Source organism: Carcharhinus amblyrhynchos, chromosome 21, assembly GCF_965287045.1.
Source record: "Carcharhinus amblyrhynchos chromosome 21, sCarAmb.v2.hapA, whole genome shotgun sequence".
Taxonomy (NCBI): Eukaryota; Metazoa; Chordata; class Chondrichthyes; order Carcharhiniformes; family Carcharhinidae; genus Carcharhinus; species Carcharhinus amblyrhynchos.
Genome location: NC_137344.1, coordinates 6,763,537 through 6,791,176, shown reverse-complemented (window position 1 = coordinate 6,791,176; position 27,640 = coordinate 6,763,537). Strand labels below are relative to the sequence as shown.

General features: G+C 41.1%; 1 protein-coding gene across 6 annotated transcripts in view; it reads left to right on the top strand.

The window, feature by feature from the left end:
- The window catches only part of helz (helicase with zinc finger), a 260,171-nt gene that overhangs the window by 136,479 nt on the left and 96,052 nt on the right, over positions 1-27,640 (top strand). For all 6 annotated transcript variants that reach the window (XM_080209367.1, XM_080209368.1, XM_080209363.1 and 3 more), the window contains 3 exons: positions 646-793; positions 4,956-5,139; positions 8,320-8,548. In XM_080209367.1, coding sequence (XP_080065493.1) covers positions 646-793; positions 4,956-5,139; positions 8,320-8,548 — 561 coding nt within the window. The remainder of the gene's footprint in view (positions 1-645; positions 794-4,955; positions 5,140-8,319; positions 8,549-27,640) is intronic.

Below are 27,640 nucleotides of genomic sequence, written 5' to 3'. Positions count from 1 at the left end.
AATACATCTGGTTGTGGGCTTTGACTTGGAAAGGATGCTTATTGATTTAGAGTCACAGCTATAACACCTCATTGGATGAACAATGAATTAATTTATTTTCCTTGTGGGAGGATGTGGAGTGGCACAGTGATGACGCGACTGCCTCATAGCACCAGGAACCTGGATTCAATTCCGGTCTCTGGTGACTATGTGGAGTTTGCATGTTCTCCCTGTGTCAGTGTGGGTTTCCTCTCGGTGGGACGAAAACTGAACATACTCCAAAGATGTGCAGGTTATGTTGATTGGCTGTGCTAAATTGCCCCTTAGTGTCAGGAGGATTAGCAGGATAAATACATGGGGTTACAGGGATAGGGCCTGGGTAGATTGTTGTCGGTACAGGCTTGATGAGTTGAATGGCCTGCTGCACTGGAGGGATTCTGTGATATAAATAATCAGAAGTTCAAAAGTATATTTTTTCTAATTTTAAAGAGAATCCATGAGACATGAGAAGGAAAGCTAAATTTGATTCAAATTAAAATGAAGGTCCGCTGGTTTTGTGATTTCAATGTTTTGACATTTTCATTTTATATTGATATGTAATGAAGACCACTCGTTTTCCAGGGATTCTACATAGTGAGATTCACCACAATTTCAATTTTATTTTAGCTACACTTCTGAATTATTCTATGAGGGTAAGTTGATGGCGAGCGGAAAACAACCAGCACACAAAGATTTCTATCCTCTGACATTCTTCACAGCTCGAGGAGAAGATGTTCAAGAGAAAAACAGCACTGCTTTCTACAACAATTCAGAGGTGAGGTCACAAAAATGAACTTTTATATCTCTACTGGTTGTGTCTGTCCATTGATTTATTAATGTTCCCTGTTAATTTTAAGTAAAGGTTTTGTTGCAATTATTGGTATTATTTGTAACCACCATGTTCATGTCTGTTAGAGCTTGTGCTTTGAATTAATGAAGTTGACTATTGAATTAATCCCAAATCTGATTTGGTTGTAAGAGACTTGCGTGGAATAAATAATATAAATTATGTATATATAAATAATGAAGTTGTGGTCCATGCTGCAAAATCCTGAGTTACCTTCAGTTTGTAAATGAACTTCATTGGTTTCTTGCACAAACATGACTACCCTACTCAGTGATCCTTCTGTTTTAATTTAAACCAAGGTCCAAACATTTTCTAATCTTAGATTTTAAGCCCCTATCCTGTGATGGTCTGAACTCATGCCAGTACAATTCTCCATGTTCAGGGAGTCTTCTGCTGTCTTATTCCAGCAACCACACATGTCCATGTATGCAAATTATCTGGCCCTTAGTCATAGGACTTGACTGTGTACTAACTGGCTGCTGTGTTTGCTTGCATAAAAGTGCTACTGTCCTTCCATGTTCACACTCACTCATTTTCCCCAATGCATGACAGAAAACTGAAATGACATGGGGAATTTCAGTTCAGTCTGACCTCCTTCACCCTGGGTATAAAAAACAGTAAAAAGTCTGACAACACCAGGTTTTAGTCCAACCGATTTATTTGATAGTAAACGCACAAGCTTTACTATCAAATAAATCGGTTGGACTAAAACCTGGTGTTGTCAGACTTTTTACTGTGTTTACCCCAGTCCAACGCCAGCACATCCACATTATAAAAAACAGTACAGGAATAGGCCCTTTGGCCCACCAAGCCCGCACTGGCACATAACGCCTTTCTAAATTAAAAACCTTGGTCCGCATCTCTCTATTCCCAGCCTATTCATGTAACTGTCAAGATGCCTCTTATACTGCAATTGAATCTGCTTCTATCACCTCCTCTGGCAACGCATTCCAGGCACTTGCCACCCTCTGTAAAAAAAAAACTTGCCCTTCACATCTCCTTTAAATTTTCCCCCTTTACGTTAAATCTATGCCCCTTAGTAATTAACATTTCTACTCTAGGTAGGCACAAATTCACTGAGCACAGGCGTTAATACTTCTATTGTTGGTTGGGATCAGCTGAGTGAAGGACCACCCTAATGTGTTTGGCTCAGGCATACACAGACAATTGGAATTACCTCTACACAGTTGAGGGAGCCCCATGACCCTTGTGTTATAGATGTGACAAAAGATTGTTTCCCTTCATGGAAACATCAACAACTTGGGGGGCACAGTTTGACAGTAAGAGGTGTCCATTTTAGACAGGGATGAGGAGGAATTTCCTTTCTCAAAGAGTTTGAGTGTTTGGAATTCTCTCCTCCAGCAGCCAGTGGAAGCTAGGTAATTGAATGTTTTTAAGCCTTTGATGTGAATGTCGAGGGTTATGGGGGACAGGCAGGAAGTGGAATTAGGGCCAGTTCAGATCAGCTATGATTTTATTGAATGGCAAAGTGTTAGTGTGATTGAATAGGTTCTTATTTCTTATGTACAGAAAGGTACAGAAATTTTATTGAAACACCATTAAATTAGAAATATTGCAACAAAAACAAATGCCAATAACAAAAACTTATTGTGAGTTAGCATTTTGACTGACTGTTATATCTGCCTATAAAGCTGAGTTTATATTATGAATGGAAGAACCTATTAAGTGAATAGCTTAGTGAAATGTCCTCTTTTATGCATTGTGTGAATATAATCACTTCATGCCGTTTCAATATCTACTTGCTGCACTGAACAAATACCTAAATAATATTCAGCATACTGTTCAGCAACTCAGTACAGAACAGCTGAAGGTGGGAGTGACTGCTTAGGCTCATCACAATTTTGTTTCACTATTTCATCAAGTTGAGAGAAAAGATGTTGTGATATATTCTGACTGTATTGCTGTCGTCATTAGTCCAAGGCTGGAATTAGTAGCCTGAGGACAGAGTGGAGTAGTAATACAATTGTTTCAGAACTGGTAATTGCACCATGTTCAACTGAGTGGTATTTGCTGCTAGTTTTCTCCATCTTTTGTCTTCCATGCGAAAATATTAGAAACTTCTCCACTTTAATATATTGATCTTGCAGTTTAACAAATTAAGAGGAGCTTTGTTCGTTAGGCTACACTGAGGAAAAAAGATGAAATATTTGCTGCAATAAAAATAGTTATCTCATATTTAAAATGCACCATTAGTGAGGTTTGACATATTCTAATCTTTAATGATGCAAATGTGTTTTAGTAAAATACAATACTAGCTGCCTTTTGATTGAGGTTAGAGACATCTGCAGAGAACTATAACAATAATATAAGATGCTTGGATTTATTTTGTTAAAGTCTGAGTACTTCCTACAATTAATTATAGTGACTGTTAACTCAGCAAAGGCCATCCTACATCAGCAATGACCATCAAACAGCAGTGACATGGTCTTAAATGGTATGATGTGGAGATGCTGGTGTTGGACTGGGGTAAACACAGTAAGAAGTCTGGCAACACCTGGTTAAAGTCCAACAGGTTTGTTGGATTTTAACCTGGTGTTGTGAGACTCCTTAATCTGTAAATGATATGCAAAGAGGATTGCTGGCCAGTGCACAAGGACAACTGCCTGCTCCTTGTGGGATAGTATTCCTGGATCTTTACTACTAGCTCAGTTAGGCACACAGGATTTACCATTGACTGCGGGCATTGTCTTTGAAAATGCATTACCCCCCTGTGCTGCTCAGATAATGTACTCAAGTTGCCATGTCAATCTAGCCAAGTTGATACTTGCTGGAAAGAGAATTGGTGAAATTGTCTTAACTATGATGACAAATTAATAGAAAAATAACAGTCTTGTGGAGCTGGAATTGGCAGAAGATCTCAGCCACCAATCAAACCACTTCTGGCATGGGACATAGCATCCCTGTTGTCAGAAGGAGGCCATTTGGCCCATCTGTACTGACTAACCAGCATAATACCTCAAAATTGAAATACAAAATGACATGTAATAAGAAATAAAAATCTTTGGGAAATGGTGTAGGCAATGTAAAATAACAGACCGGGAGGACACTGGACCACCTGGAGGAAACCCACAGAGAGATGCGGAGGACGGGCAAACTCTACACAGTTACTCAAGGCTGGAGTCAAACCTAGGCCCCTGGCATGAGACAGCAGTGCTAATCCCTGTGCTGCTCTCTAAATGAGCAGTGACCTGCACAAAACCAGACAGGTTCACTATTCATTATCCAGTGATCCTTCTCAAAAGTTTGTATCTCAGACATTGGGTGCCTTTACTAAACTTTGCTTTTTGAATAAATAATTCACTAAGTGAAATCTTGAAATAGTTATTTTGCATTTCCCACACCATTTCCCAAAGATTTTTTCTGCCTTAATACATGTCATTTTATATTTTGTAGGTAGGCTGATGCTGTTTAATGGAATGATTTCAAGGCTGCCAGTTAACTTCAAATCTTTCAGTTTTGGTTTTCCTGCATGCTCTGTTTTAATGTAGACTGATGTGTCCTGGGTTGAAAGCAGCAGAAAAATTAGTATCGCAACTTGCTAAATTAAATTTATGGCATTTCAATATCCAAAAATCCATTTTGAATGGGCTTTTGGCAAGTTAAAATGATACCTGTCAAGAGTGCTTGAGAGTAACACAATCTTATGGGGTATTGTAATTTTATACATCAGGGAACCAACCTACAGAAACGTCATTGGAATAAAGGGTTATCTGTCTGATGATGCTAAAATGCCATTGTGTCTGCTTGGTTAGATGTGTTTGATTGGCGGAAACTGGCTGGTAATCATCTGAGGACACCTCATTATTTTTGGTACCACAGTGTTTTAATATTTGGTTGCAGCTAATGCTACATGTATCGGTAACAGTTGGGTTACTGTGGTTGAACTTCACGTTTATATTCAATCCCAGAAGCTGATGTCTTGACACAGAATGGTCACAATTGGCTGCTGTGGCTAAGTAAATATATCCCGGAGCTTGCACCTCAGATTATCAACCACAATTGGTCTGATTAATGAAACTTTGAATATATGTAAATCCAGATAATGTTCGCACTTTATCTCTCCAAAAAGGTCTTTGAAATAGTGGAACGTGTTGAAGAGCTGAGAAGGAAGTGGCCAGTTGCCTGGGGGAAATTGGATGAAGGCAGCATTGGAGTAGTGACACCATATGCTGATCAAGTGTTTAGGATTCGATCGGAACTTCGTAAGAAGAGATTGTCAGAAGTAAATGTAGAACGAGTTCTGAATGTTCAAGGTGGGTTCCCACTTGCTGATAAAAGTTGATTTCCTTTTTTTTGTTAATCTTGTGCTAAACCATGGGAAAAATAGTTTGGATGTCAGAAATGTGCATTTGCAACAGTGAACGTTTTCGGTGCTCCAATGTGTGACAGTAGATGCCGATGTAATAAATTTTCTATCTCAGCTGCTATTTGCACGGAGCTCTCTGTGGAGGAGGGGAAATGATGAGGTGATTTCTGCAGGCTTCAGCTATATATCCTGGGACTAATTGGAGTGATGGAGGCTGCGTAGAAGTCCCCCACAGCCTTTCATAGCTGAGGGATGGTGGCTGGTGCATTGGAATAAGAATATTGGGGATGGTTGGGGCTGTTGAGAAGGGCAATGGTTTAAGGTAGTACGAGAAATCTTTTTAATTCTGGTATGAGAGACTCTTCATATTACCCTAGGCCCTAATGTACAAAGTGTAAAGAGACTATTGTTTTATCCTACTTTGACAAATCATTTTCATAGACCAGAACATACAAAGGTTTTGTAAAAAAAACTTGAAATTACTAATATGGTTTGATCAATGCTACTTTTAATTTGATTTTCAGGTCCATACTTTTGTGGTACTATTGAGCATGCTTCCTGGCTTCCTCAGGAAGAGTACATGATAGAGTAGTTTCGTTTGGCGATTCATTCCACAAGGCACATATTAAGGGTTGTCAATATCCTGCGGTTGCCATTGACCAGAAACTAGGCTAGCCAAATTAATGCTGCAGCCACGAGAACAGTTCAGAGGCTGGAAATCCTGTGGTGAGTAACTCACCTTCTGACTTCCCAAAGCCTGTCCACCACTTACAAGGCACAAGTCACGGGTGGCACATTGGTCTGCAGTGTTAATGTAAGCCTACTTGTGACACTAATGAATAAGTTTTCTCAAGTCAGGAGTGTGGTGGAATACTCTCCACTTGCCTGGACGCAAACAGCCCCAACAAAACTCAAGAAGTACGACATCATCCAGGATAAAACACCTCACTTGAATGGCATTCCTTCCACAAACAATCATTTCCTCCAGCACCAACAGTGGCAGTAGTGTATCCAATCTGCAGGAACTCACCAAGGCCCCTGAGACAGCCCATTTCAAACCCTTAAACCTACCATCTAGAAGGACCAGGGCAGCAGACGCATGGAAACACCACCATCTGGCAGCTCCCCCTCAGTCACTCATGACCCCGACTTGGAAGTATATCAGCGACGTTTCACACCATTATCGTGGAATTCCTTTCTTAACAGCATGTTGGATATAGCTACACCACATGGTGGAGCAGTTCAAGAAAGCAGTTTACAACTTTCTCAAGGACAGTTGAGGATGGACAAGAAATGCTGGCCTAGCCAACAATGCTCACATCCCCTAAATGAATATGAAAAAAAGTTAATCGGAAGAGCTGGGATGAAACAAGGGAATATTACCTAATGATTGAATCTTTTTGATGCAGATGGTGTACCTGTCTGGTTTTGAGAAAAGTCACTGTTCGCCCACATCCCCTCCTGGCAGCTGGTTTGAGTGGCGTGTGGGAGCTTGTGCTAAGTGCAGCTCTGGAAATAACCCATCAACTGACATTTCTCCATTAGTTTATTGCTGTCCAGATAATTTCATCAATCTCTTTGTTGCAAAATGCCCCTATAAAGCCTGAATCTGTTGCTTCATGTAAGAATAAACAAATCCTTGAAAACCTAAGTGTACTTGGCCTTTTTTTAATTCAATACAATAGAATCCTGATGTTTTTATCAATGAATTTTACATCAGCTGTGTTAGGGATGAAGGGAAGAAAGTGACCGTTGACCTGAGCATTACTAGGCTGATTCCGGAGTTGAGGGGGTTGAACTATGAGGAGAGGCTGAATAAACTAGGCTTGTACTCATTAGAGTTTAGAAGAATGAGGGAAGATCTCATTGAGACATATAAGATGATGAATGGGATGGATAGGATAGAGGTGGAGAGGCTTTTCCCGCTCAGAAAGGACAGTAGGACTAGAGGGCACAGCCTCAAGATGGGGGGGGGGGGGGGGGGGGTGCGGTTTAGAACGGAGTTGAGGAGGAACTTCTTCACTCAAAGGGTGGTGAATCTCTGGAATTGTCCGCCCATTTGAAGTGGTGGAGGCTGCCTTGCTAAATATATTTAAGATGCGGGTAGATAGGTTTTTGATAGGCAAGGGGATTAAGGGTTATGGGGAGAAGGCGGGAAAGTGGAACTGAGCCACGACAGATCAGCCATGATCTTATTGAGTGGCGGGGCAGGCTCGAAGGGCTAGATGGCCTACTCCTGCTCCTATTTCTTATGTTCTTAGTCTTCCAGTCGGCTTGCTTCTATTTACTGTATAAATTACCTTCCCATATAAATGCTTCTTTGGGTTCACAAGGGTGCAACTAATCTGCAGGGAATTTGTGATTATCCTTTTGGCCCAACACTAAAGATCATTCTACTCCGCTCTGGATGTTGTCTCTGCATGGTTATAATCTTTACAGCTTTAGCACACCAACCATGTAAAAGAATAAAAGGCTTGTATTTAAGTATTAACTCTTCATTATCTTGGGACATCTAAAAGTGTTCTTAGCCAATGAAACATTGTTGCAATGTTGGGAAACGCAGCAGTCAATTTGTATATGGCTGGGTGTCATGCATACAGTGAGATGATGCTCAGTTAATCTGATTTAGTGATGTTGAGGGGCATTAGTCAGGGCACTGAGAAGGATTCTACTGCTCTTATTCGAAGAGTGACATGGGGTCTTATGCGCCTATGCAGGAGGCTGGCGGGACTTCGGTTTAATGCTTCAATCGAAAGGCAACAGCACTAACAGTTCAGCAATCCCTCAGCATTGCATTGTTGTCCATTCTAAATTATGAAACAAGCTTCAAGGACCTGAATCAGAACCTCCTGACTCTGGTGAGAGTGTGACACTTGACTCAATTTCCACTTCAAAAAATGCATTTCAGTAGTATGTTTTCCTACAATAAAGGCACTATATAAATCCCAGTAGCTCTTGTTTCTGGGCTTGGTAAGGAAAGGAGACAATATGGATTCACCTGAGTTCAGAAGAAGCATAAGGTCTTAGGAATAGCTTTGAATATTTTTTTCCAGGTGTTGTTGCTTGTACATTACCTGAACTTAGAAAAGTTTTTATATGAATTTTTTGTTTCTATTTAATTTTTCAGGCAAACAGTTTAGAGTCTTATTTCTCAGTACAGTAAGAACAAGACACACATGCAAACATAAGCAGACCCCCATCAAGCGGAAGGAACAATTAGTAGAGGACTCCACAGAGGACCTGGACTATGGGTTTCTGTCTAATTATAAACTACTTAATACTGCCATCACAAGAGCACAGTCTTTGGTTGCTGTGGTTGGAGACCCCATAGCTCTATGCTCGGTCGGAAGATGCAGGTAAAATGAAAAAAATTATCCTTCAAGCTATTAACTGGAATGCTAATGAATACTCACTTTTTTCACCTGATTCACTATGATTTCTAAATAAGTATATTTTTCAGACTAACTTCAAAGAATAATCTCTATCAATAGACCAATTTGCTTTGAATGAGAGGGTTTCAGTATAACTCTCTACCTTGTTTGTGTTTAGAAATTGTTTTGATTACTTATTATTAAAGAATATAAATGCAGAATAGAATTACATGGAAAGTTACAGCATGGAAACAAACCATTTGAGCCAACTATATTTACGATGCACATAAGCCTCTTCCCACCCCTATTTATCTAACACGAAGTGTAAGCATTCATTCTTTTTTTCCCTCAGTTACTTAGCTTCTCTTTGAGTGCATTCGAATTCACAAAATGAAACTTGCCTTTAATAACCAAGGCTAAACAATCAGTTGAAGGAAACATCATTCAGTTTATCAAAGCCCTTTCTGCCCATGAAACCTGTATCGAATATAGAACTTGTACAATTTACCCAACTTCAATTTCTGTAGGTAAAATCCTGTGTAATACCATCTCCCCTTGATTCCTAAAGATAATTGATACAATTGAGATATAATTGTTCAAAGTACATTGCTCTTTCTGCAGATGTTCCAAAACCAATGGACTGTTGCACAACATGGCTGTCATTTTTAGAAAATTTTAATCTAAAATTACTTAGTTTTTAATTTTTGACTGCTGCAGCTGTCAGTACCATTGACTGCATGTTATGGGAAATCCAACAGACTTGTGAGACATTATGAACAATGTTATTACTGTGCATTCCATGACTTGCACTGAGTTGCTTTTTCAGACTTGGTTTGACATGGTGAGTATCATCCTCAGACTGTTGTTTAGAGGGGCAGTCCAAACAATTCTTAACCAGTGTTCAAAGAATCTCACCTATTCCTCTTGAACAGTGCCATTTGTGAAGTATGAGGGTGAACTCTGCTCGAGAAAACTACAGTTGTGTGACACCTTATAGCCTTGAGTTTTTTTCTAGGGATATTGAAGTCCTGTAGAACAATTGAATAATGTATACGTAATGTTTGAGATTAAAGCTGTTCAGAGAAATGGATTGTTTGAGGAGACAAGAGCCGTGACTGGTTTGTGAACTAAAAATTGGTGTGTCTCGATTTGTAAAATCTACAATGATTAGTTTAAATGCAAAACCTTTAAATCAACAATTGATATAAATTCTTTATACTTGAGCATTTTCTAGCATATGTCATTATTATTTCCAAAAACATACTTTAAATGTTCTTTGTAATATCAAACCTATTAATTCAAACCTCAAAGTAGATTGTCTTCAGCTGTTCTCTTGGTTCACCAAGGAAAAGTAAGATGATGGAGGGCAGAGTTTATTATAATAGGTGATTTGTAATGGTGGAATTTGTGTTTTGAGTGCCAGATGATTTGAAAAATGAGTAGTGTGAGTGCTATGTGGGCTGCATATTTAGCTTTTCACTGAGCCTCAGGATAATACACCACTGAAGCCTAATCTGATATACTGCTCATGACCAAGAAACACTGTAATGTTGAGCTTTTTCTATTGTTATTTGAAAATGAGATTGGTTAATATTGCATTGTACAGTAATAAGGGTCTCGATCCTTTGGGAAGTGGATTTAAACATACGGCAATATTTCAGCATTGAGACACTTTGCTTGCATCCTTAATGGAGATCACCAGCATATTATAGTAAGATGTATTTCTCAGTGATCGTTATTCTACAAGATAATATCGCAGGAAACTACCCTCTATCAGAGGAGAAATTTGAAATTATATGTTTTTATTCTCTTGGGGGTGGAATGTGGAAAAAAAGAATCTCTGCGCATCCTGGAATGTGATTAAATTATTTAACTAATGCTGTGTGAATCAGTTATACTGCTCATAACTTATTGCACAGCCATATTACAATACATTTCCCCTTCCTCAGGGTCTGATTTGTACTGCTGGCATGCATAATTATTTCTGTTTCTATTCTGTAGAGAAGTGAGAATTATGTGCATCGGTCTACTGACATTATTTTTAAAGAGAGTTTGGTTTTTGTGTTTGATGCTAATGTGATTTGATTCATTTAACTGCCTTACAAATGTTATGTGTGAAAGGAATAAATGGCAGCTGCATTGTGGTTCTTCTGTAATTTAACAAAGCCGAATTGAAGCTTAAATCTATTTCAGTTGCACAGAAATGATTGAATGAGTGTATGTTAGTGTTTGTGGACAAGTAACTGAAGCAGGGTAGATGTTTTGATTTGTTCCCCTGCTTTTCCTTTGCCTTTTCTTTAAATGAGCAAATGAAGGTCTTAAATATGCTATGTCTGATTATTCTACAAAACTAGAAATTGTCTTAAATGCACCATTTATAATATTTTTAGTACTGAATTGCCTTGTTTTAGAAGGACAGAATAAATGTATTCTCCATCTCAGGTAAAGGTAATTAATGTGCCCCATAAACCTTTTTTGTTTTTGTCAGTCATGTTCTGTATCTTCATGTGAGTTCATCAACAATAATGCAATTGCCAGGACTATGAAAGTAATCCATGCTACCTGGAAGGTTGTTTGTGGAAGGTTAACACTTTTTTTTCTTACTGAAGATGGGCAATTTACCCCAGCTGACATGAGCATCTCTTAAGATTCACCTGGCTAACCCTACAACTTCAGTTGCTGAGAAGAGCAGCTGTATGAGCAGAACATTGCCAGTCAAAGGCATAAACCATCCTGACTTGGCATATCACGGGAGCATTATCAAACAAAATTTGGCAGAAAGCCACATAAACTATCATCGCAGAGAATGTGTTTACGGAATGGGGTCGAGATGTGGAGAGATTTAGAGAGGGAATTCCAGAGCTTGGGAAGCTAAAGGCATAGCCACCATTGCTGGAATGATGAAAAATTTGTGAAGCACCATCTCGTAAGGATGGCAGTAGCTGAGGGAGAAGACTTGCCATCGCTGCTTTTGGGGCAGCTTGGGCTAAGCAATAAATGTCGTCTTGCCAGCATGAACAAATTGAAGAGAAGATAAAGTACTTCAGGTGACCTGATACAAATCTGTTGAGACTCTTCTCCGTGAAGCAAATTTGTTGGGAGCATCAGTTAGCTGTGGAACTCAGCAGAAAACACACAGCTGGAATTGTTTTAAAAACTTATCTATCTCTCTTCAGGTACCAAGCCCTAAGAGGCCATTGACAACCATGAACCTCCACATTAATCTTACTCTGGAGGCATGAATCATCTTAATTGGTTATATGACCAGCTTGTGTGAGGTTCCTTAAAATCGTTAATAAAAGCAAAATATCACAGATGCTAGAAACCTGAAATAAAATCAGGAAATGCTGGATAAACGCAGCAGGTAGAAGGACTGAAATTCTTTGGACTGGTGCATGCTGATGTGTCAGAGTTTACAACTCTTGTATAAAACATAGAAGCATAGAAGATAGGAGGAGGCCATTTGGTCCTTAGAGCCTGCTCTCCCATTCATTGTGATCATGGCTGATCATCTAACGAAGTAGCCTGCTTTCTGTACATAACCTTTGATCCCATTCGCCCCAAGTGCTACATCTAGCAGTCTCTTCAATGTTTTGGCACCATTTACTTCCTGTGATAATGAATTCCGTAGCTCAACACTCTTTGAGTGATGAAGTGCCTCCTCATCCCCATCCCAAATGGTTTAATCGAATCCTCAGACTGTGATCCATGGAGAAATTAAGAGAACAGAAGAGATTGTAACCTGACAAATTATTCAAAAAGACCACTCATTTAAAGAGATGATTTTAGAAAAAATCGTAGTTTGATCACATTGCTTAGGGTTCTTTTAGTTGCAACTGAGTTTAAGCGCCAATACTTTGTGGGCCGCATTATTGAGCCAGACCAAATAAAGCATAACATAAGAACATAAGAAATAGGAGCAGGAGTAGGCCATCTAGCCCTTCGAGCCTGCCCCGCCATTCAATAAGACCATGGCTGATCCGTCGTGGTTCAGTTCCACATTCCCGCCCTCTCCCCATAACCCTTAATCCCCTCTCTTATCAAAAACCCATCAACCCGCGTCTTAAAAATATTTAGCGAGGTAGCCTCCACCACTTCAACGGGCAGAGAATTCCAGAGATTCACCACCCTTTGCGTGAAGAAGTTCCTCCTCAACACCATTCTAACCTGCCCCCCCTTTATCTTGAGGCTGTGCCCCCTAGTCCTACTATCCTTTCTGAGCAGGAAGAGTCTCTCCACCTCTATCCTATCCATCCCATTCATCATCTTATACGTCTCAATGAGATCTTCCCTCATTCTTCTAAACTCTAACGAGTACAAGCCTAGTTTATTCAGCCTCTCCTCATAGCTCAACCCCCTCAACTCCGGCATCAGCCTAGTAAACCTCCTCTGCACTCCCTCCAAGGCCAAAATATCCTTGCGTAAGTACGGCGCCCAAAACTGCACACAGTACTCCAGCTGCGGCCTCACCAATGCCCTATACAGCTGCAGCAAGACCTCCCTACTTTTATATTCAATCCCCCTCACTATGAAGGCCAGCATCCCATTCGCCTTCCTGACCACCTGCAAGCTGGGTTTTTGCGACTCATGCACAAGGACCCCGAGGTCCCTCTGCACCATCGCCTGCTGCAGTTTTTCGCCACGTAAGTAATAATCCTTCCTACCATTATTCCTACCAAAGTGGACCACCTCGCACTTGCCAACATTAAATTCCATTTGCCATTTCCTGGCCCATTCGCCCAGCCTATCTAGATCCTTCTGTAGACTCTCCACACCCTCCGCACAATTTGCCGTTCCACCAATCTTGGTGTCATCAGCAAATTTCGACACCCTACACTCGGTTTCCTCCTCCAGATCATCTATATAAATGGTAAATAGCTGAGGCCCCAGTACCGACCCCTGGGGCACTCCACTAGTCACCATCTGCCAATCCGAATAGCACCCGTTGACCCCCACTCTCTGCCTCCTATTTGTCAACCAATCCTCTATCCACGCTAACACCCTACCCCCAACTCCCTGTCCCCTGACCTTCTGCAATAACCTCTTGTGAGGTACCTTGTCAAACGCCTTCTGAAAATCAAGAAAGACCACATCCACCGGCTCTCCTCTGTCCACTGCCCTAGACACATCCTCATAGAACTCCAGTAAATTTGTCAGACACGACTTCCCTTTAACGAAACTGTGCTGCGTCTGCTCTATCAAGCAATTCCCCTCAAGATGCCTCGCTATTTCCTCCTTGATGACGGATTCTAACATTTTACCTACAACAGACGTTAAACTAACCGGCCTATAATTCCCTGCCTTTTGCCTGGCACCCTTCTTAAACAACGGTGTAACATTAGCCGTTTTCCAATCTTCCGGCACTTCCCCGGAATCCAGCGACGTCTGGAAAATAACCACCAAGGCATCCACTATCACCTCTGCCATTTCTTTCAGGACCCTCGGATGCATTCCATCTGGTCCTGGGGACTTGTCCACAATCAGCCCCTCCAGTCTGTCGAGCACTGCCTCTCTAGTAACAGTAATGTCATTAAGACCCTCCAGTCCTACCACCTTTCCATCGCTAACAAAGCATGTTGAGGTACAAGTTTCATTCTGCTATCAGTGAACCAGGGGAGATAGTCTCTGCTTAATAGTCAAACTGTAATGTTTAGCACAACAGTGAATTTGGTCTGGCTTTCCTGGAGATGTTAAGAGACTGGCCTGCAGGATAAACAGCCTCAATACAAAAAAAAAGCCACTGGCTGAGACTAAAATTTCTTTGATAAAAACTGTAAAGATAGTCCAGATGACTGAATGCACTGAGAAAGGCATAAGGCATGTCCAATGAGGTGAACTGTTTGTGGCAGGAAATGGCTGCTCCGAAGAACAGCGCAAATGAAGGCACAGTAGAGCGTGAGGGGGTAGTACAGCACCAGGGATGGAAGCTTGTTTCTGATGTGGGTGAGAGCACTCCCAGCAAATCTGCAAGTGAAAAATTTATACATGTTTTAGCTGGAAGAAGAAGGGTCATTTGCAGGCTTGGTGCAGAGTGAAGCAGACAGGTTAGAACTCACAGAAGAGCAAAACCATTAAACCAGCTGGCTTAGGAACCCAACAAGAGATCCAAAACTTGTATTTTAAACCAGGTCCAATTCAACAAGCTGGCATCAATTGAGATATTCCTGTTGGTCTACAGCAGATCTCTAAAGAAGGAAGTTGACACTGGCATCACAGCCACTCTCACAAGTGAACAAGTATTCAGATATCTCCATTAAGGTCTGCAATGCTTGAGTTTGATTCATTCAGAAGGCCACTTTATCAACCTATACAGAAGAGATGGTGAAGATAGCAAGGTCAGTTGTAGTAATGGTATCCTGTAGGAATCAGACAGCACTGATCATAGACCTTGTCTCATGAGTCGAGACTGGTTGAAGCAGATAAGATTGGATTGACTGGAGATATTGAATGTTCAGGACGGACGTTTTCAAAAACGCGAAAAACTGCAGCAGGCGACGGTGCAGAGGGACCTCGGGGTCCTTGTGCATGAGTCGCAAAAACCCAGCTTGCAGGTGCAGCAGGTGGTCAGGAAGGCGAATGGGATGCTGGCCTTCATAGCGAGGGGGATTGAATATAAAAGTAGGGAGGTCTTGCTGCAGCTGTATAGGGCATTGGTGAGGCTGCAGCTGGAGTACTGTGTGCAGTTTTGGGCGCCGCACCTGCGCAAGGATATTTTGGCCCTAGAGGGAGTGCAGAGGAGGTTTACTAGGCTGATACCGGAGTTGAGGGGATTGAGCTATGAGGAGAGGCTGAATAAACTAGGCTTGTACTCGTTAGAGTTTAGAAGAATGAGGGAAGATCTCATTGAGACGTATAAGATGATGAATGGGATGGATAGGATAGAGGCGGAGAGACTCTTCCCGCTCAAAAAAGACAGTAGGACTAGGGGGCACAGCCTCAAGATAAAGGGGAGGTGGTTTAGAACGGAGTTGAGGAGGAACTTCTTCACTCAAAGGGTGGTGAATCTCTGGAATTCTCTGCCCGTTGAAGTGGTGGAGGCTGCCTCGCTAAATATTTTTAAGAAGCGGGTTGATGGGTTCTTGATAAGAGAGGGGATTAAGGGTTATGGGGAGAGGGCGGGAATGTGGAACTGAGCCACGACAGATCAGCCATGATCTTATTGAATGGCGGGGCAGGCTCGAAGGGCTAGATGGCCTACTCCTGCTCCTATTTCTTATGTTCTTATGTCCTGTGCAGATACTCAGAAGTTTTTCAGAAGGAGCCAGGGTGAATGAAAGGGGCTAAAGCCAAAACTTACACCAAAATTCTCCGAACCTTCCCAACATTTTACACACTTCATCGTAAGCGGAAGTGGAGTTAAAAAGATTGAAAAACTTGCTGTCATAAAACCAGTACAGTTTTCTGAATGGGCTGCACCAAAGTCTTACTTTGAAGCCAGAGCATACTGAGAATCTGTGGGGACTGTATGTTAACTGTTAACTGTTAACTGAGGAGCCCAGATAGATCAATACTCCATCCCGAGAATTGAGAATCTTGATGCTAAATTAGCCAGGGTTCTTGAGGATACCAAGTTAGACCTTAGCCAGGCATACTGGTAACTGGAGGAAGGTGAAGACTCCAAATGTTGTTCACCATTAACGCCCACAAAGGGTTATATCAATACTTTTAACCTGCCATTTGGGGTCTCATCGGTTTTGCCATTTTCCAGCGTGGAAGGCTTGTTGCAGGGAATTCCCAAAGTGGTGGTGTACTTGGGTGATGTCCTAATCAACAGAGTGTCCCTTAAGGAGCACAAGGCAAACCTATAAAAGATCCTAAAAAGATTTGAAGAAGCAGGCATCTGTTTAAAACAAGAGAAGTGCATCTTGCAGGTCAATGAGGTTACGTACCTCTGCTTCTCAGGTTAGATGTCCGGGAGGACGCTGTGAAAGCCATCAAAAAAGTACCAGAATGTGATAGAGTTAAAATCCTTCCTATGGATGGTAAGTTATTTTGGGAGATTCCTGCATAATGTATCCACGACTCTGGTCCTATTATACCATCATTTGAAGAAGAATCATCAAATAGAAATGAGTAGAGGCACAAAAAGATGCGTTTGTTAAAGTAAAGCAAAACTTGCAGTCATCCACAGTACTTGTATTTCTTGATGCAACCAAACCGTTTGTGGTTACCTATGATTTAGCATCATGTGGCGTGGGAGCAGCCCTTTCCCATGACATGTCAAACAGCATAGAGAGATCGGTTGCATTCCATCAAGAGCCCTATCCAATGCTGAGAAGGAATATTCTTAAATTGACAAGGAGAGTCTTGTGATAATCCATGTGTTGAAGTTTCATCAATTATTAATATGGAAGGCATTTCACCATTATATCTGATCACAAGCTTTTGTTGAGATTATTCCGAGAAGATGAGCCTGCGCCACCGATCGCCTAGTTGTTGACTGCGTATAGCTACTCCTTCAGCATAGACCAGGGATGCAAATATTGAAAGCGGATTCACTCAGTCACCCCCTTTGCCACAGATTGCCATTACCACCTGCACTATAAGAAATACTGTTGGTGGCGTTGCACCTACTGAAGACATTGCTGTCTCAGTTGCCCATACAAAGTGCTGATCTGAGAAGTTTATTGCCCTCCAAAGTAAAGAGGATGGTGCTACAAGTCAGAGCAGATCAGAACCTACCTACAGCCTAGGACAGAGAAAATGTGAGGATGGCATGTTATTATTGGGGGGGAGCAGGAGCAATGGCTTTTACTACTAGAGTTACATGATGCATACCTTGGGCAGAGCAGAATGAAGGCACTGACCCAAAGTTAAATCTTGTGGCTTGACATTGACAAAGATTAATAAAATGGTAGCTAGTGCCCTAGTTGTTAAACCCAGCAGTTGCTGGCACCACCAGCAAATATGCATCTGTGGGAGTGGCTGGGTCAGCCACAGCCATGTTTGCACATAGATTTCGTGGACCATTCATGGGACATATATTCCTCATCCACCTTGATGTACATCCAAAATGGCTAGATGTTCAGCTAATGAAGTCTACAAAGGCCACAGACACCATCAATCGGCTGCGCCAGATTTGTGCTATTCATGGTATTCCTGAGGTCTTGCTGTCCAATGATGGCGCAACATTTACAGCTGAGAAGTTCTGTCAATATGTCAAGTCGAAGGGGATTTGATCAATCTCTTACCACTCAGCCTTGAATGGCTTGTCAGAGGGAGCTGTATAAACATTTAAAGCTTGTATGAAAAAGGCCACTGACTTTACCTTTGGCAAGTTTCTTGTTATATAGTTTGCGTGAACGCTACCATTGGGGTTACGCCTGCTGAATTATTAATGGGTGACGCCTACGAACTTGCTTGGATTTGGTGTTACCAGATTTGTCAGGGAGGGTGGAGGCTAGGCACACGTCCAGAAAGAAAACCATGACTCAGAGAAGGGCCAGAGCGTTCGAGATTGACAACCAAGTCATGATGAGAAACTTAGGAGGTGGACTGACTGCGTGTCGAGAAGAATTATAGAGCGAACAGAACTAGTTTCATATGTGTTTGGAAATACAGGGTTACGATTTGGAAAAAACATGTAGATCGTTTGAGAAATAGAGCGGGGCCTGATCAAGGGGACCAATATGTGTCCTGCTGCGGACTCTTGTGTCAACTACAAAACCAGGGATACCTGCGAAGCTTGGACAACCTCTGGCTTCTGAAACTGAGGAGGAAAAAGCCACCAGGGAAGATGTTGACCCTGAGCTGACGAGTTTACCTTTTGCTTCTGCCGGTCTGGATTCATTATTTGCTGGGGAAGCTGGGTTAATCTGGAGTGAGTGGGCACCTCCTGAATTGGGGAGGATCTTCATTTGGAACCAGTGTTCATAATGAAGTAATCCACTTTGCCATCCCATAAATTCGATAGGGTCTTTTAAGAGACTTCTGGATGAGTAGATGGGACTTAATAGGTTTGAGGGTTATAGGTAGACCTAGTAGGTAAAGATATGATTGGCGCAACTTGTGGGCCGAAGGGTCTATTTGTGCTGTACTTTTTCTATGATTCTATGTACATTGATATTGATATCATTTTTGCTACAGAAATAATCTGTCCAACATCGAGGTGTATGATGACCAGATCCCAATACAAATTTTAACTGATTTGCTGAGGACAAACAGAGTGGCACAAAGGAAGATATGTAGGCAGGGAGAAAACTTTCCACTGGCTTTTCCAAAAAGTTTCTTCATTTATTGCCTGCCCCTAATTGTCCTTGCGAGGTAAGTGGTGAGCAATCTATAGTAACATTCTCTCCACCTCAGATTTACCATGGCTGCAATGCATACCATTAATACGATGCACTGCAGCAACCCACCAATGCTCCCTTGACAGCATATTCTAAACCCATGATTTCTACCATCTAGAAGAACAAGGAAAGTGTCGACATGGGAACCTGCAAAGTCCCCTCCAAGTTGCACCATATCCTGACTTGGAAATGTATTTCTGTTCCTTGATTGTCACTACAAAAATTCTGGAACTCCTCCTTCCTCAACAGTATCTTTACCAGACATGCTGTAACACTTCAGGAAGGAGGTTCACTGCCACCAATTTGTGAAAAACAATTGGAGATGAATAATAAATGCTGATTTGATTTGATCTATTATTGTCACATGTATCAGTATAGAGCAAAAAGTATTGTTTCCTACACACAAAGCATACCATACATAGAGAAGGAAAGGAGAGGGTGCAGAATATTGTGTTACTGTCATTGCTAGGGTGTAGAGAAAGATCATAATACAAGGTAGATCCATTTGAAAATCTCATGCAGCAGGGAAGAAGCTGTTCTTGAGTTGGTTGGTATGTGACCTCAGACTTTGGTATCTTTTTTGTGACGGAAGAAGGTGAAAGAAAAAATGTCTAGGATGGGTGGGGTCCTTAATTATGCTGGCTGCTTTTGAGGCAGTGGGCATTGTAGATAGTCAGTGGATGGGTTTGTATGGTGACCTGGGCTTCATTCATGACCATTTGTAGTTTTTTGCGGTGTTGGACAGAGTCGGAGCCATTCCAAGCTGTGACGCAACCAGAAAAAATGTGCTGTACAGTACATCTGTCAAATTTGGTTAGAGCCATAATGGACATGCCACATTTCCTTAGCCTCCTGAGAAAGTAGAGGTATTGGTGGGCTTTCTTAACTATAGCATCAGCGTGGAGGACCAGGAGAGGTTGGTGATCTGGACACCAAGAAGCTTGAAGCTTTCGACTATTTCCATTTCATCCCTGTAGATGTTCACAGGGTCATGAAGTCCACTGTGCTTCCTGAAGTCAGTGACAATCTCCTTCGATTTGTCGACATTGTGGGAAAGATTATTGTTGCCGCACCAGTTCACCAGATTCTCTATCTCATTCCTGTACTCTGTCTCAACATTGTTTGAGATCCGACCCACTACAGTGGTGTCATCAGCAAACTTGAAAATCGAATTGGACGGGAATTTGGCCACACAGTCGTAGGTGTATAAGGAGTATAGTGGGGGGCTGACAACACAGCCTGTGGGGGCACTAGTATTGAGGATGATGGTGGAGGAGGTGTTGCCTATCCCTACTGATTGCAGTCTGTGGGTTAGGGAGTCTAGAATCTGATCAGAGGGTGGAGCTGAGCCTCACATTATAGAGTTTGGAGATGTGTTTTGTCGGAATAATGGCATCGAAGGCAGAGCTGCGGTCAATAAATTGGAGTCTGACATAGGTATCTTTGTTGTTTTGTTATCCTTTGTTCCAGGATTAACAAAGTTAATGTGTTTCTTTTAACTTTGGAACACGTTAGTTCCAAAGTTAACTAACTTTAACTTTGTTAAAGGTGTTTCACCTTTAACAAGGTGAAACCAGGTGTTCAGGGTTTCACCTTGAAAATCCTGTTCTCAAGGTTCCAGAACCTTGTGTTCCAGGGTTGAGTATTGGGCCAGGGAGGTAGCATCTGCTATGGATCTGTTGTGGCGAAAGGCAGTTTGGGAGGCCGGAATTGATATGTGCCATGACTAACCTTTCGAAGCAGTTCATAATGATGGATGTCAGAGCCATCAGATGATAGTCATTAAGGCACACTGCCTGGCTTTTCTTTGACTCAGGGATGATGATTGTCATCTTGAAGCAGATACGGACCTCAGATTGGTGTAAAGAGAGGGAAATGCTGGTCTTGCCAGCATGGCTATAACCTGTGAAAATTAAACTGCATTAGAGAACCTGCAGGTTACAGAATAATTGTAGGACTTAATCTTGGAGCATTCCTTTTAATATTTCGAAAGCAACAGCTACAGACACTATCAGTTCTTGTTCAGCACCCCCTTGTATAAACAAGTAATAGGTCACTGGGGTACTTTTAAACTATCTCCCAATAGTGTGGGTAGGGTGAACTAAAGTACATGTTGAATTTATAATAACAGGAACAATGTGTGGGTGTACTTAGTCATTTTTTTTAAAGCTGCAGGATGTTAAGAAAATGCAGCTGGTTGACCTACTTAAACCCTTTTTGTGTGCTCAACTGTGATGCTTTGCTACTGAAGATAACCTGGCACGAAAGAAACCCTGGAGAAACAAGAATTTCAAACGAAAAGATAAAAGATTACAGCGTGATGATGTTTGTCAATATTGTACTCTAAGATTCCATGCATTGAATCTTGCGCAGGATGAACTATTATTTTTTAAATGATACAATCAAATTAGAACAAGGCTGATTGGCAAAATTCCCTCCACAGTTTTGAGTTTACTACAGACAGGGATGTCTGTATTTTAGCCATGGCTGTTTACACTTGACTGAAATTTCTTTTTGAAGAGCTTGGGGGCATTCAGTAAGTGTGCGCTGTTCCCTAGACACAGATATGGTGGATGTCGCTCCAGGCTTGACTGCCACATTGGTTAATCATGAAGAATTTGTTTCACAGCAGCACTCTGGAGAAGCTTTAGTATTTTGCAGTTATTTTCAGTTTTACAGCGAGTAAACCAGATATATTTCTTTGGTGTCTTTCTCATAGTGAATGAATAGAATTATATAATCAGAAAATTTCCTACTTTCAAGAGACTTCATTTGGACCCTTGTGATTTCTTCCATGTCTCCACTCAGCCATTCTTAATTTCTTCTCTCACTTTAGTGACAGCTACATGCACATTTTTTCCCAACATAAAAAAACGTAAAAGCCTGTCTTTTCTCATTTTGTTGAAAATTCATTTTTATTTATGGGTATATTTCCTACAAGAAAGTCTTTTCTGATTGTGATGCTCACTTTGTCCGTGACTTGCATTGGACTGAAACTTCAGTTTGTGCAAATTGTTATCAAAATGAAGGGATGCCCAAGACTCGTGGGGCTCATCCACTCAGCTGGTTGATTCCTAATCTAATCACAGTATCCTTTTTCTGTTACTGCTTAGAGAAATTGTTGGGCAAGCAGTTGCAGGTGTGCCACCTTGGGTTGGTCCAAACCTCCTCTTGAATTATTTAGTGTCCTTTATTCAACATAGTTTATACTTCTAGTGGGAAAAAGATAGAGGGCAAAAGGATAAAAAGGTATGCATTCACAGCATTAAAAGTAGCAATGCAATTTATAAGGGTCATAAATGCAAACAACGCACTATAATTCATTTCCAGAGGAATAGGATTGAAAAGTGGGGAAATTATATTCAAATTTCCAGTAGAATCTTGGTTTGACCACACTGGATATCATGTGCAGTTCTGACCTCCATGTTTAAAAAAGACACGGAGGCAATGGAGATCGTTATGGATAGGAGGGGGATTAATTTCAACAGCCCTGATTTCTCCCCTCTACCCATCAGTAAGCAGGCGTTTTTGATTTTCCCCTTTATAAGTGGTGGTATGTTTTCCCCAGCCTTTAAATTTGGCGTGTTCCAATTCTCGATTTTAGATGAGTTTAATTTAGTGTTCCTTTGCCCAGAATAAATGAAAAGTTAGATTCATGCTGGACAAAGGTATTTGGGGGTTGGTTTCAATTCCAGCTGAGATTCTGTTGTATTTAGAGGGGTTTACAAGTAAATAGTAGTTGTGGTGACAGGAGGTCCACTTCTTAGTTTTAGCTGGAAGCTAAAGTAGGTGGGGCCAAATCACTGAGGAGTGAGCAGCTCTCAACTCTGCCAGGAGAAGCTGGACAGCTCAAGGGAGTTGCAAAGATGTAAGCTTCTTATGGAACAAGGTACAGTCTAGACTACTGGGGAATTGGGACAGAAAGACTAATTCAGACAACTGGAGTTAAGAGAAGTGAAACAAAGATATTGTTCGTAAGAAATCCAGAAAGATTAAACAAAGGGCTTCAAGTTAAAGAGGCAATTTCATTAATTAGATTTAAAGTGAGGAGCTGTTCTCAAGAGGTATAGAATCATGTAGCACAGAAGTGGCTGTTTTGTCCATCGAGTCTGTACCGATAGGTAGCTAAAACTTTGATACAAATTTTAATAATCTGGGAAATTAGAGTTAAAGCAATTGTGATGGTTTGAACAGCAGTCAAGACAAAGAAATCCTAAAGGGTTTGGAGTAATATTCTGGACTGGGTTCACTGGTAGAAGTGGAGCAGAAGCTCTATTCAAGAGACATTTGGAAAACCTGGACATGACTTTGGAATGCAACCTGCTAATGAAAAATGTTATAGAATCCCTGTTGTGCAGAAGAGGCCATTCAGCCCATTGAGTCTGCACTGACTGTCTGAAATACCTTATCGAGGCCCCCTTCCTCTGCCCTATCCCTGTAACACCACACATTTACCACTGCCAAACCATCTAACCATCTTTTCAGGGTTCTGAGACAACGTTTTCAAGTGTATTTTTGCAAATGGAGTTTGGCAAGTCTTATTTGGCAATCATCTGGGGGACTCTGAGGAGAAATTGATAGACACTCACTTGGGTTCAGAGCAGAATTTGCGTTTGACCATAGCCAATCTGTGTGCTTCAAGGAAGTAATTTTTGTGCTAATGAGACCATTGTAGCTTCAAATGTACTTTGTGATCAGTAATAATCTTAAAGCCTCCGTGTCCTTGTTAAGCTAAATGGAGTGTAAAGGAGTATTGTATTTACAATTTTTTTAATGTTTCAGTATTTTTTCTTAAAACTAATTATTGGTCATGTGACTCTCTGTTCCTCCATATTTGATTTAAAAATAGATAAAAGTTAGTCTTTAGAGCCAGGGTTCCATTCTGGGATCTTCCCCGTCCATTATAACATCAACTATGGTCAATACACCTTGACAAAACAGTGGCCAGGCCCTACTGTAGAAATCTGAGAGTTGGTTGTTTCTTTGGAATTTGATTGTTGGCATTCACAAAATTTCTTTAAAGATAATGAGGTCCCTGCTGGTTTCTGAAGGTTAAAAATTCCTCTGGTATGAGTCATGGCTGATCAGTGTAATGCCTTGTCCATTTTTAAAAAAACAATTGAACTTGCTGTTAAAAGAGTAATTGAGGCAAGGCGCATAGGTGCCTTTAAGGAAAAGCTTGATAACTACACAAAAGTAATTAAAAGGATATGCTGATGAGAGATTAATTGCCATGGAACATGTCTTTTTCGGAGCATAAACACCAAAATATACCATTTGGACAAGAATGATCAGTTTCTGCGCTGAATATTATATGTCACACATAGCCAGATGGCTAGAGAAGGGGTTCTTGATATCACTTTTAAAATCAGATGCGATTGTTCTGATATTTTGACCTGGCTCTAGATTTTAAAAATGGTTTCTTTGTATTAGTGTATTCATTTTCCCATTGGAGTTCTCTTTATGTTTCTCACTGTTGAATCTCATTGAGGAGAAGGCCAGATCCCTCTGGCATTTGCTAATGTCCTTTAAACAGTTTTTCTGGAGTTGATGTAAGCATCCGGGGTTCTTTCTTTTCCTAGTACTTGCTCTTTATTTGAACAGATTTGTCACAAACAGAAGGAGGCCATTTACATTGTGTCTATATCAGCTCTTGCCGTGCCCCTACACATTCCTCTTTTTCAGATAGCAATCCTATTCCTCCTTGAATGCCTGAGCTGAACTTGCCTGTACACTCAGATCATGCATTCCAGATTCAAACTGCTGAAAAAGGTTTTTGCTTATGTTGCCATAGCTTCTTTTGTTAATTACTTTCGATCTGTGCCCTCTTATTCTCCATCCTTCTACCAATGAATACAGAATTTTTCTGTCTACTTAATCTCTATATTATCAACCTCTCCTGAAGCTATATTTGATTTGAAAGTCAAAAATCTCATGGTTGTAAATTGGTATTCTTGAGGACTGGTTTCACTGATATTTTGGGTGCAGATGAAGGCGTTTTTTTATTGCAAATAAATGTTTCATTTGTTCTTTCCATGTGTAATCCCACACACACAGCATGATGGGAGACTTTTAAAGCAAAAATTGACTGGGGGACATTTTTGTCCAAGGCACAAATTTGTCCAGATTGGTTTGTTTCCACAATGTTGATACATTTGAGAGAGACCGCCTGACATTTCCAGATTTTAACTCCAATACCGAGCCCCAATTTATTAATCTGCTGATAAATTATGCTTGCGGTTTATTGAGTTATAGATGCCTAGGTTAGACAGTGAAGCTTTGACGGTTTTTTCTGTTGATGTCTCATCTCTTGAATTTACAGTGTGTCAGCTTGATCATTAATAGCTGTTCGAGTTGTGTTGTAAGACTTTACCCTACCTTACCTAATAGAGAAGTTTATAAGTGTAACCTATTCTTGGTTATGTGCTGCCACACTGCATTGAGGCAGCTTCATAACTTTATTCAATGTGACAGCAAATATTTGAAGCAATGTTGTTTGTGCAGTGGCTTTTAATTTTTAAAAATTTTTTTTTGTTTTCAACGAAACAAAGTATAATACAACACAATGAAGCTGCTCCCCCCAGTAAACAGACACAACAAGTAGTGTACTATACTGTACTGGTTTCTTTGTATTAGTGTATTCACTTTCCCATTGGAGTTCTCTTTATGTTTCTCACTGTTGAATCTCATTGAGGAGAAGGCCAGATCTCTCTGGCATTTGCTAATGTCCTTTAAACAGTTTTTCTAGAGTTGATTCAAGCATCCGGGGTTCTTTCTTTTCTTAGTCCTCACTCTTTATTTGAACAGATTTGTCACAAATAGAAGGAGGTCATTTACATTGTGTCTGTATCAACTCTTGCCGTGCCCCTACACGTTCCTCTTTTTCAGATAGCAATCCTATTCCTCCTTGAATGCCTGAGCTGAACTTGCCTGTACACTGAGATCATGCATTCCAAATTCAAACTGCTGAAAAAGGTTTTTGCTTGTGTTGCCATAGCTTCTTTTGTTAATTACTTTCGATCTGTGCCGTCTTATTCTCAATCCTTCTACCAATGAATACAGAATTTTTCTATCTACTTAATCTCTACATTATCAACCTCTCCAGTACAGTTTAGAGAAATAAATTGATTAGGGATAGTCAACACAGTTTTGTGAGGGGTAGGTCGTGCCTCACAAACCTTATCGAGTTCTTTGAAAAGGTGACCAAAAAGGTGGATAAGGGTAAGTCAACTGCCTTATGTGGTGTACATGGATTTTAGCAAAGCATTTGGTAAGGTTCCCCGTGGTAGGCTACTGCAGAAAATACATGAGATTGAGGGTGATTTAGCAGTTTGGATCAGGAATTGGCTAGCTGATAAAAGACAGAGGGTGATGGTTGATGGGAAATATTCAACCTGGAGTTCAGTTACAAGTGCTGTGCCTCAGGGATCTGTTTTGGGGCCACTGCTGTTTGTCATTTTTATAAATGACCTAGATGAGGGTGTAGAAGGATGGGTTAGTAAATTTGCTGACGACACCAAAGTGGGAAGAGTTGTAGACAGTGAGGATGGATGTTACAGTTTGCAGAGGGACATAGATAAGCTGCAGAGCTGGGCTGAGAGGTGGCAAATGGTGTTTAATGTGGAAAAGTGTGAGGTGATTCACTTTGGAAAGAGTAACAGGAGTACAGAATTTAGGGCTAATGGAAGGACTCTTGGTAGTGTTGACGAGCAGAGATCTCGGTGTGCGTGTGCATAGATCCCTGAAAGTTGGCACCCAGGTTGATAAGGTTGTTAAGAAGGCATACAGTGTGTTAGCTTTTATTGGTAGAGGGATTGAATTTCAGAGCCGTGAGATCATGTTGCAACTGTACAAAACTCTGGTGCGGCCGCACTTGGAGTATTGCGTACAGTTCTGGTCACCACATTATAAGAAAGATGTGGAAGCATTGGAAAGGCTGCAGAGGAGGTTTACCAGGATATTGCCTGGTATGGTGGGAAGGTCTTATGAGGAAAGGCTGAGGGACTTGAGGTTGTTTTTGTTAGAGAGAAGAAGGTTAAGAGGTGACCTAATTGAGGCATACAGGATGATCAGAGAGTTAGATAGTGTGGACAGTGAGAGCCTTTTTCCTTGGGTGGTGATGGCTAACACGAGGGGACATAGCTTTAAATTGAGGGGTGGTAATTATAGGATGGATGTCAGAGATAGGTTCTTTACTCAGAGGGTAGTAAGGGTGTGGAATGCCCTGCCTGCAGCAGTTGTGGACTCGCCAACTTTAAGGGTATTCAAATGGTCAGTGGATAGGCATATGGATAACATTGGATTAGTTTAGGTTAGAGGGTCATTAGATTGGTTCTACTGGTCGGTGCAACATCGAGGTCTGAAGGGCCTGTACTGCGCTGTTATGTTCTATGTACAAATAAAATTAAATTAAAAGACAACAGTAATTAACTGTTTCAAGAAAGAAACAAAAAGCTGCCTTCTGCATTAAAACTTTCCAGTAGATCCTCTTGTAGTATATTTGGTTTCCTCCAAACAAAGAAAAGACACCATGTTTAACCAAGATGAAGCAGTAGGTGGCTTGGGGGATCTCCAAGTTAACGGAATCCTCCTGTGGGTTATAAGTGAAGTGAATGCAATGACACCTGTCTCGATCTTAGTGAGACTGGCCAGTTCGGATGGGACTCCAAATGTGGCTACCAAAGGACACGACCGCAAGTCAGTGTCCAGAATTTTACAAAGAGTCAAAGAACAATCATCTAAAACCAGCCAGATGTGAGCATGACCAGAGCATGTAGGTATGGTCTGT